Source organism: Montipora foliosa, chromosome 8 (assembly GCF_036669935.1).
Source record: "Montipora foliosa isolate CH-2021 chromosome 8, ASM3666993v2, whole genome shotgun sequence".
In the NCBI taxonomy this organism is placed as follows: domain Eukaryota; kingdom Metazoa; phylum Cnidaria; class Anthozoa; order Scleractinia; family Acroporidae; genus Montipora; species Montipora foliosa.
In genome coordinates, this window is record NC_090876.1 from 47,320,577 (window position 1) to 47,331,895 (window position 11,319).

An 11,319-nucleotide genomic window follows, 5' to 3' on the forward strand; every position below is an offset into this window, starting at 1 on the left:
CACGCCTGGTTGAAATTGCTGTGAATACATGTTAGGGCTCATTTACTTCTCATTACGGGATGAGAAAGTCGAAATTATTTATAGATTTCGGGCTTAATTAAGCCATTTTTTCCGAGTATTACTTAAGCACGTTGCATTCAAAAAAACCTCAGCCACAAAATGCAAGCATCTATCTGGTTTGTTGACATATTCACAATTTCTCGCGTAAAACTGACACGTTAATTAATAACCTTTCGATCTTGACTTTCTGCGCAATGTCGCGTGTTGTGTTTTCATATTTCATACCCAAGAGATGCCGAAGTGTACGTCTTGCTGTGCTCTTTGCTCTGTCTTTTTTTGTTTTTGTGCTATTTCGACGTTATTGGGTCGAAATTAACCTCGGACCAACCTATGATGTTTTGGATATCCGACTCACGAAGGATCAAACAGGAATACAATTTTGCCCTGTTTGTTTTGGAAGAAATGACCACGTGTGCGAAGGGATTCTAGATAGCACGATACAATTGCGCATTAAAAAGGAAAAATGGACGCCAAGAAGTCAAGGCTCAACGTGGAACGGAAAAAACATTTCCATTAAGCATTTTAGAAATGCTACCGAGTTTTACCGACTCGATAACGAATTATGTAGCCATATTGGGAAGATAAATACACCGTGCGAGGTTCAAGTTGTCGTCTGGAAGTCGTTTCTTCATCTTTTGTCTTTAGAAAGGTAGGTCTCTTTCTTAAAAAGGTATTAGTACAGTGACATAACATATTACATAACCTTTATTAATCCACGATAAAAATCAAAGCTTTGCAGCTCAAGGGTCGAGTTTGATCGTAGCACGAGTCAAGTTCGAGCCCGAGTCAAGTTCGAGTCACGAGTCAAGTTCGAGTCAAGTTAAATTTTCCTTTTTTTTTTAGTAGTTTTGTTTTTAATTGCTGTGTGAAAATAATGTACCAGAGGTAATTAGGCCTAATTAGGTCTTTTTAGGGCTAATTAGGCCTAAAATTAGCTTTCAAGAATGTTTAGGGTACATGTACTTTTCTTTAGGCCTAATTAGGCCTAATTAGCCCTAAAAAGACCTAATTAGGCCTAATTACCTCTGGTACATTATTTTCACACAGCAATTAAAAACAAAACTACTAAAAAAAAAAGGAAAATTTAACTTGACTCGAACTTGACTCGTGACTCGAACTTGACTCGGGCTTGAACTTGACTCGTGCTACGATCAAACTCCAAGGGATCGTGTCGGAACAAAAATTAAGGAGCAGTTACAGAATACATGTACCCTGCATCTCTAGCTGCGAATATCAGATTTCCAGCATTTTCACTGGCTCGCTGGATACAGGCTATCAGTTCAATACCTGCTTTCATCAATGAAGAGAGCTGAAAACATTTTTGCATCTCTGAGAAAAAATGACCAACAAAAGCCAAATAAAATCAACGTGGAAGAGTTGTTGATCCTGGAGTCTTAAATAAAACAATAATTTATCATTCTACTTGGGTTTACTGGATATAAAATGATTATAACCAACGATGTGCTACGCACCTCATTGGTTATTTATAAGTTCATATCCAGTGTGCCCTTGTAGAATAATTATTATCAATAAATATCCTTTTATCCCCAAATCCCCCAATCGCTCAATCAGAGCATACGTTTCAAATAATAATAATAATAATAATAATAATGATAATAATAATAATAGAATGATTTATATAGCGCTTTATACAAAAGTTCTAAAGCGCTTCACAGTAAAAGAGAATAAAATAAAGAAAAGAGAGAATTCACAAGTCACCTTGACATTTCTGAACAACTTTATTTCAGTTTTTTCCCCATAATATCAACTTCTTAGCAGGTGCGTTTCCAAATCGTTTTGTTCCCATGCATCTGAGTGCTTTGCGTGGTTTAGTCTGGATGAAGTCTGGTTAAGGGAATCAGGGTGGTTTAGTGGTCATCAACCGTGCCTCCCACATCTGTGACCCAGGTTCAACCCTGGCCTTGGGTCATATTTGGGCTCAGTTTCAGTCAATCTCAATCTGACTCCGAGGGTTTTTCTCATGGTTACTCTGGTTTTCGTCCCTTATCAAAGTCGACTCTCAATCAATTACATCCGGCTGCGGGTGGATACCCTCGATATGGATAACCTCTGGTATCCTTTCCTTTCAATGAGTTAAATGAATGAAGTTGAGAAAAGGACAAGGCCTCGAGAAATTACCCTAGCCCTAATCTTTTTAAGCTAACCTTGGTGAAACTGGGGAAACGCTGAATAGTTTTGGCGTACAAAACTGTTTTTCGCTTGATCCAAGGTGAGTGGTCCGAGTTGATCCGGTCCGACTTTTGTACCTGCCCAAAGAGAACCAATTTTCTTTATCCACATTTGGAATCCAGTCCAGGCCCCAGCTGCTCAAAAGGTGGATAATGGTATCCACCCGATAAATCATTATCCATTGGGTAGAGCGGTTTTCAAATGAGTGTCGTAAAACCAAAACCAAAGTAATTACTTTGGCCAATCAAAAAGGACGGAGACAATCCAGTAAACCAATCAAAACTCGAAGCAATTACACGTAGCCGACACAAAGCGTGGGAAAATGTGCACGCGCGAGCCACGATTGGTTTTGGTTTCACTTCTGATTGGTTGAAAAAATGGCGCGAGAACTTTGAACCAATCACTGAGTGAAATAATCATAAACCAAAGTAATTCACTAATTACTTTCGACACTCAATTGAAAACCACTCTAGCACAATTATTGGTTTCACTATTACTTATCCACTGCATAGTGATTTATCCGGTGTATAGCGCTATCCCATTGTTTGAACAACTGGGGCCATGCAGGAATCCATCCCCTGGTCACACTGTTGTAAGATGAGTTTTCTCTCCATTGTGCCAACCTTGCTCCAAAAAACCACTGGGGAGGAGATAGCGATATCGTTTTTGGAATGACACAGGAGCAAGATTTAACTAGCGTCACATTTACTACAAATGGCAAACGTCAAGCTGAAATTTTGTGTGTTGCCAAAAAGCTTAAAAATTTGGTTGATTTTAGGTAGCTCATTTCTTGCTCATTAATTGTAAACAGTTTTCAAGCAATTAAATGAATGTATATTTGAAGTGCTGGTTTATATTGTAGGTACCTAACCATATAATTTTGAGTTGAGGGAGATTTTGGAGTAAATACTGTAAGCACAAGTAATTTTTTTTCAAAGATGAACAAAATTGCGCAAGCTTGTAGGGCGAGTGCATAAATATTTTTGTAAATTTACAAGTGCCTGTTTAATATTCCAAATTGCATGAGAAAAATAATGTGATTTCTTATTAATGATATACATGCAGAAATATCACCTTTATTGCACTAATTTCAACTATATGTACTACTTTCACTTTTCTGAACTCTGTTTGAGATTAATTAACATGCTCTCAGCCAATCAACACGCTGAAATGTTTGCATGTATATTGCTTATTATGAATGTAGATGAAAACAGAAAAGAAGCGATCCTTGCACTTGCTTGAATTTGCTTAAATTGTCCAGATATCAAACAACCTTCAAAAGAGAGAAGCTATAGTTAGGGTAGGATAGGAGAAATTTCACACCTTTATGACAAGTTCCTGTTTCCTGTTTCACATAAACACAAATCGCTTAATCTCTCTAATGTGAAAATGTAAACTGGGAGAGCCTTTCCTTGGGAAAATGGGACTTTCAGAATGATTGGGGTTTGGAATATTAATATTATTGTGTTGTTAAAAATGACCAGTGGGATTAGCTCACTGGGGTGAGTCATGGGGAAATTAATGTTTTGGAACAATAAACTCTTTTTTTGCCATTGTAAATTGTGATATTTTATTGTTCTTTTTTTTTTTTTGGCACAAGGGCAATGAAAGAAACAATGTCTTGTCCATCCAAGAGGCTTGTAGAAAAAGTAAAGGAGTTTTACACTGGACATTCAGCCGGAGACCTTAGCATAATGGAGTTAGCTTCAACTTTGCATGTTAATCAGGAACCAGTGATCTTTCAGGTGCTCTTGAACTACACTCTTGCCTCTCTATCAATAGTTATTATTAAAATACTGATGGCACTGAAGATAATGATGTTATCCACTCCCCTTTGATATGGCTTTTCTATGTTTATAATAAAACATAATGTAATATTATTATTAGTTATTTGAATTAACACACCAAAACCAAGAGACTCACCTGGATGGAAGAAAACCAGTTGGAGACTTGTCTTGTAACCAGCAAGTAGTTACTAAAACAAGGAATGACCTAAAATGAGCTAAAACGGTGTCTAAACTAAGCTAAAATGAACTACAACAGTATCTAAAATGATCTAAAATGAGCTACATTGGTATCTAAAGTGACCTATTCATTTTAGGTCATTATAGATGATTTTCAGTCATATTAGATACTCATTTTAGGTCATTTTAAGTCATTCGTTGTTGTGGTAACTATGTAACCAGCAACCAGGGCTTGTTTTTTGATGCTGGTATAATCTGATCAAGTTTTCTTGTACCTGTAAAATTATATGATACAATTGGCAAAGTTTTGGACCAATTACAATTTAACCAATATATGTCTCGTCTAGTCTCTCCATTGAGCACCCTGTGATGGGATTAAGCATTGGTAAGAATAAAGACCCTTTAGAATACGACAAAGATTATGTCAAAATGCAGGAAATGCCACTTGAGAGAAACTAAATTGGCAAAATTTTCTTGGGGTGGGGAACCAGACCCCTCTACAGGCTCAGGCCTTAATAGGCGCTTGTGTGAGCACCTTTGGTGCTAAAAAATACTCCCTAAGTATTTTCTTTCAAAAGGCTTGGAATGTCTGGTATTGAATATAGTTAATTTCTTACCAGATTCCTACTTGACAGCATAATGTAAAAAATTTTCAACAGTTGTACCATCTTTTTGTCCTTGCTTTCTGTGTAGTGATGTTTATCACACTATTTTTTTTTTGCTAGGTGTTTCCTGCAAGGAAAGGCTGGCCTTTTCCAAACTTCTATGGAGTCTGTGGTCGGACAGTTGTCATAGAAGATACAGGGGCACCTCTAGATTCTTTTCTCTCAGCCCCGTGGAAAGAAAGGGCACAGCTGGCACTAGAGATTATCAAAATAGCAAAATATTTAACCAATAATCCACAACAATGGGGATTGTATTTGGCAGAAATTAAACTGGATATGTTTGCTGTAAAAAATGGAACAGTGAGACTGGCTGATGCAAACGACATTTTGGTAGTTGATTTTTTAGACTCCAGCATAAAAGGTAAAATATTACTCATTAAAATGTCTGTCTCTTTTGGGGGTAGGGGAAGTGGGAGTGTGGCTTTGTGGTGAAGTTGGATTTGAAATCTGGGGATCCCTGGTTCATGTCTCCCCCTGACCACTGACTGAGGTTGTTTCAGATAGTCCCACTTCAACTTCTTGGCTGCAGGCTCTTTTTGACTGGCAATCGGTGCACCTCTGTCCAGGTGGGATTCTTAAAGGAGATGATGTATTTATTTCTTGGGTGGATCCAGGCTTGTTTAAGTGCTTTGGTCAACCCCCTCCCTAGAAGGGGCTGCCCAATTCTCTTAACCCCCCCCCCCCCCCCCCTCCCCATCCTTGACTAAATCCTGGGTTTGACCCAGTATTCAAAGATCCAAAGTTTTTGACACTCTTGCCAAGTGTCTTCATTTATTCCAAAGAAACCCCCCCCCCCCCCCCCCTGCATTACTCTTTCAAACTGTTCATCTCTTAGATGTACTCATGGTAACATTCACTGTACAGAATAGAGGAAATGTCCTCAGTTTGTTGTTGCCTTAGAGTGGGATCCTTAGTTTTGATGAAAATATGACTTGACAACCTTCTTTAAAGGTCCTGTAACCTTATTAAATTTACAACACTAATTACAAGGGCACCCAACGAGAAAATTACGTGAAAGGCCTTAGAGGGACATTTCTAGGCGCCTTGTAATGTATAAAGACTATCTGAAGAGATGTTTTATCACTTAGAAGAATTTGATCTGTTCAGATATCTTAGCTGAAAATTGAAGTGTCCGAACATTTTAGGGAATATTATCTTCTTCCAGAAATTGCTAGCTGAACTTTACCTTCTAAGAACTTCCCGGCAAACCATTTGCTAATCCAAAAATTTGGTTTTATCAATGGAGTTGATCATGTAAATTGGCCACCGTACAGAGATTCTAAAAGCTGACGTTTCAAGCGTTAGCCCTTATTCAGAACGAAGACTAACGCTCGAAACGTCAGCTTTTAGAATCTCTGTATGGTGGCCAATTTACATTATCAACACCATTGATGAAACCAAATTTTTGTATACTACTTCCCCATCGATGCAGCACCACAGTTTCTTTAGAAACTACCCCCTTCATTCATTTTCCAATCTGATACTGCTAGGTGACCTTTTTAAGTGCCAAAAGTTGCAAAAATATCCCTTCCAAAAATGACTACTTTTCCCTGGTTGCGAATTTTTTAGGTGATGTTTTAGTAAAGAAATCTACAGCTGTTTGGCAACGTAGAACCAAATTTCTTAGAACAGTTTGACTCTCCCGAACACGTATTTCAGCGAAGATTATCGTTGAGTGTCCCTGTGATTACTGTTAATGACCCCACCCTTCCTCTTTGAGCAAATTGGCAAGCATATAAAGGGACTATTAAAATGGAGAAATGATCCTTTTGCTTATCTGGACAATTTAAGCAATTGCCACTTTAAATTTTTAGACTCCTGAAAAGTTCAGACAGCTCCAACGGGATTCGAACTTATGACCTCTGCGATGCTGATGCAGTGCTCTACCAACTGAGCTATGAAGCAACTCAGTTGGGAGCAGGTCAATTTTGTTGGGCTCATTTGTTCTCGTAGATGACAGATGAATGAAAGAAGTGTATATATTTTGAAAAGATGCATTTACATATTTTCAAGATGTACATATCTTTCATTCATATAAAGGGACTCTCGCGATAGCTGGGTAAGTTTGGATCACCTTAGATGAAGACACTGAACAGGAGAGTCAAAACGTTGGGATTTTGAATGTGTAACATTTTAAGCCACGTAAAACTTCAAACCATAAGAGCATGGAAATAATTTGTGTCATTGTCAGCCTGGTTGCAGAGTGATTTAAAATTAGCTTTTGTTACAGTGGTTTTGTTGTGTATGTAATCATAGTAAACTGTCTCTAAAGCATACAGCCTTGGGGCTACATGCTGACCTCGCCGGCTTGGTAGATTGATAATGCAGAACTGAAAGAAGATCATTTTCTGTGATGCATTTACAGCACTTGAGCCAAACAAAACCTGAAATATAGTAAATTACCCAGCATATAAGGACCTTCCTTGTTAAAATTTAGCTTAAACAGGTTCTTACATGAATGATAATTAACCGGCTATCTTGGTTCTTAAAGAGGTTCTTATTTTCTGAAGAAAAAATTCACATTGTAGATAGCAGAATTTAGTGGTATTCGGCCTTTGTCCTCCATCCCTTGTATTAAATTTGAATAAAATTTAAATATAGAATTAAAAAATTCAGGTAAAAATGACTGTAAAATCAAAGGATCACATGACATAATCAGCTCTAGGCTAAAGTTATGTTAAAAAAAAAGGAAGTTTCTAGAGAACTCTAAATGTCAATTGAGAGTACAATTTTTTTTTTTTAGATTTTAGAAAATAAGAACCTTTTTCAAATTTTAGGGTCAACAGGTCCTTGTTTCGAGGGGGTCTAACTGACAAATTTTGGCTGACAGGTTCTTTAAAAATAGGGTCTTACATGCGGGGTTTTACTGTATGTGATTGTCTTTGTTGGGAAAACACAAATTTTTCAGTGTATCAGGGTCAGATCCAGGATTTTCTTAAGGAAGGGTGGCACCAACGAGGAATAACGTAGCTGACTGGTGATGTTTTGTTTTTTTTTCTTTCATCTCCCCTTAGAACCGCCCCTGTGTATGATTTCGTAGATTTCCGTGTTTCGTTCACTTTTAAGATGGCAGTGAATTCCATCAGTCTACTCTTCGCCTTGACAGGTGCTTTCTGTCAACAATTTATTTAAGGAAAAGTGTTTCCAATCTCCTTTAGTTGTTTGCTCAGTTTTAATGAAGAGAGATACGTACAGTACAGAGACTCGTTGGAGATTACAGTAGCTTCGATTCCTTTTCAGTAGATAAGTGTGCATTCCTGTGTGTCTTTGTGCACTACAGTAATATCTGGTCAACTGTACTTTATCCTCTTGTCTGTGTACATAGCCATGTCCCAAGTTATCCTCACTTCTCCATTCTCTGCAACTGGTAAGGGTTGATGGTCGTACCACTTGTCGGTACACTCTAACTGATACTCTCTACACAGCTCCCAGTGTACCCGTAGAGCCACCTTGTCGTGGCGCTTCCTTTATTCTCTCTGCGCAAGCTTCCTGCCTCCACTGACCATATGCCACACTGTTTCAGTGGAGTCTCCGCACAACCTTACACAGAGGTGTCTCTGAGGTCTTATCTATGCTGTCCTTTACCGAATTTGTTATTAAAGCTTGTTCTTGGGCGGCAAGGATCAAGCCTTCTGTTCCCTTCTTTAGAAAAATCATTCATGAGCCATTTCCAGGACTCCTCTCCTGCCACATCTGAAGTTTGCCAGACAAACTCTCCATGTAGGGCCTTTTCCTTCCAGTTCCTGACTTTCTCTTCTTTCCTTCTCCTCTGACAGTCCTGAAGATTCTCTTCTTAAAGGCAAGCAACTTCTCCTTCAAAACCATTTGCATCTCAAGCAGCCTCTTTGCTCACTCCTCAATGCCATTCAGTCCTTTTCCCCTCCCTCCCCCCTCCCCTCCCTCCCCCCCCCCCCACCCCTCTTCCTTCCTCGGTAGTCTGGCAACATTACTCCTGGTGTGCAGACAGCCATGCATTGCCAATATCTTCCTTGTTCTTCTATCCATGCTAAACCAGCTCATCTATTGTCCAATCCACCATACCTGCACTATACCGTACTACACCTACAGCCCAAGAATTGATGCCACTAATAAGATTTCTGCCATTCAGTTTGGATCTACACAGCTTCTTAACTCTTCCAATATATTCCGTGGTTACCGTATCTTGCCCTTTATCTTGGTGCTGAGCGTCTGGTCTATATATTATATTAATATATAATAATAATAATAATAATAATTATTATTATTATTATTATTATTATTATCATTATTATTATTATTATTAGAATTATTATGTGCCTGTTGTGAGGGAGAGCGTGGATTTCTGTTAACACGAGTATCCTCTAATACGTGCATGATTCCGCGCAGGTGAAAATGTAAATTGATACTTGCGCGTTATAAGTAAATAAATTATTATTATTATTATTATTATTATTATTGTTATTATTATGATTTCAAAAATTTTCTCTTTTTCCACAGCTGAAAGCAAGAGGACAGTAAATGAATGCGGCGACACAGAGCAGGACTGTTTGTCTTTTTTTCCTCAGGAGCTCTGCCAAGGAACAATCCGAGATCACAATTTTTACGCTGTTTGCCGCAGGCTGCTGTCGAGTGTAGGCGATAAAAAAGGATTGTTACACACACCTAACCAAGAAGAAGAATTTGAAGTATTGTTGGAGAACGCACTGAATGAATGTGTGACCGCGCAAACAATTACGAGAGAAGAAGGCATTGATCTTATTGCAGGTTTACTGCAAAGAAAAATATATGTAACACAAGGCTAGTATAATTGTGTCCAAGAGTTTAAATTAAATAGCGGGCAGCCGGTTGATGAATGACCAGCACGTTTTATACACTTGATGATGAGAGAGGAGAGCCCATTTTTGTGGGCAGCCGCTGCGCGTTCGCGGCTAACCACACTGTGAAAAGAGGTAAGCGCTTTCCGAGCGAATGACCCAACACGCCGGTGCTTATCCTGGGTTTCCATAGCAGTAAGCGACTAGGAGTATTTTTTGCTTCCCCCTGGATGGGATGCTAGTGCATCGCAGGGTTACCCCCAGCATTACGCCGGTACCCATTTATACACCTGGGTGGAGAGAGGCACCGTGGGAGTAAAGTGTCTTGCCCAAGAACACAACACAATGTCCCCGGCCAGGACCCGAACCCGGACCACTCGCTCCGGAGTCGAGCACACTAACCATGAGGCCACCGCGCCTCCCGCACTGTGAAAGCTAAAACAAAAACTAGATCCGTTGGTCGGTGTTCCCTATTTTCCCGCATTTCCTTTGCACGGGTGATAATGATTCGACAAAAATTTTGCCCCCGTTGTTCAAAAGGTGGTTAACGCTATCTACTTGATAAATCACTATCCGCTGGATAAACTCAATTTGTTTTGCTGGTGTTTATCCTCTGGGTAGTGATTTATCCGGTGGATAGCGTTATCCACCTTTTGAGCAACTGAGGCCTAAACATGTGAGGGGGAAAAATGAGCTTATGACTTTGCGCGTCCACACGTATCCGAAACGCGTCCGGACTCACTCTAGTACTCAGGACTCCTCAAGGAAACAGAGGTAACAGAGCATACCTCATAAAGTAATAACACGTTCTCGCCCGTGAATTCGCGATTATCCTGAATTGTTAATTTGCTCTGAATTCACTATTATCGTGAATTGTGGACACTGTGTCCCGGGACTTGTGGTAGCAGAGAAAATAAGGGAATAAAAAATCACGATAATAGTGAATTGAAAGCAAGTTAACAATTCAGGATAATCGCGAATTCAAGGGCGAGAACGGGTTGCCTCTGCAGCTATCTTGAGAATTGAGTTCACGAGAAGGAACTGGGCTCGATCTTGTTACGTCATCCGGATAAAACAATATCTGGATTTAGTGCTCACACGGTTCCGGATTTAAAAATATCCACTCTGGAGAGCGTATTCAAAAAGTTCCGGATTCGCCAGCGAATTCGCCGGATACGTGTGGACGGAAGGCGTATCCGAAAAAGTGACTCGAGGATCCCCGGCCCGTTTTGCTGTTTCAAAGGGAGTCGTGCATTTTTGAGCAGTTTGTCTTCAGTGCTTGTATTTTTTCGTTTGTTCCTGGTGGCACAAAGTAACTTTGATGATTTTAAAGAACTTGAATCCTTAATTGAATTAGCGATTTTTTTATTAAGAAACCAACAAGCGAATGGTACACAAAATTAGGAGAAACTGTTGGTTGAATAGACAATATTTGTTGACATAATTATCTACCCAGTTTAAGTGCTAAGCTCATCAAGTTGTTTGGCTCCACAAGTTTCAGTTTCAGGCCAGGTACAGGTACTCTTGTACACTACCATAGTTCTTTGGAAATTGAATAGCTCCTTGAACACCTGGTTGCTTGAGAAGGAACTTGATGTGTTTGTTCTCTACATTAGTGAATGCAGCCACTAACTGTCCATTGTGGAT

At 39.3% G+C, this 11,319-nt stretch overlaps 1 protein-coding gene across 1 annotated transcript; it reads left to right on the forward strand.

Annotated features, from left to right (window-relative positions):
* The first annotated feature begins 11 nt into the window (after positions 1 to 11).
* LOC138012626 (divergent protein kinase domain 2A-like) lies at positions 12 to 9,707 on the forward strand. Its single transcript, XM_068859449.1, has 4 exons — positions 12 to 709; positions 3,851 to 3,995; positions 4,940 to 5,240; positions 9,356 to 9,707. Exons 1-4 carry the CDS (start codon positions 255 to 257, stop codon positions 9,658 to 9,660), a joined length of 1,206 nt encoding a protein of 401 aa, XP_068715550.1. The 5' UTR covers positions 12 to 254; the 3' UTR covers positions 9,661 to 9,707.
* Positions 9,708 to 11,319: the final 1,612 nt, after the last annotated feature.

What these genes read in the sequence shown, in the direction of transcription:
- LOC138012626 (XM_068859449.1), top strand. Translation starts at nt 255, where the DNA reads ATGTCGCGTGTTGTGTTTTCATATTTCATACCCAAGAGATGCCGAAGT. An exon ending in AGGAACCAGTGATCTTTCAG is followed by an intron (nt 3,996 to 4,939) that starts GTGCTCTTGAAC and finishes TTTTTTTGCTAG; the next exon opens with GTGTTTCCTGCAAGGAAAGG. An exon ending in TTTAGACTCCAGCATAAAAG is followed by an intron (nt 5,241 to 9,355) that starts GTAAAATATTAC and finishes CTTTTTCCACAG; the next exon opens with CTGAAAGCAAGAGGACAGTA.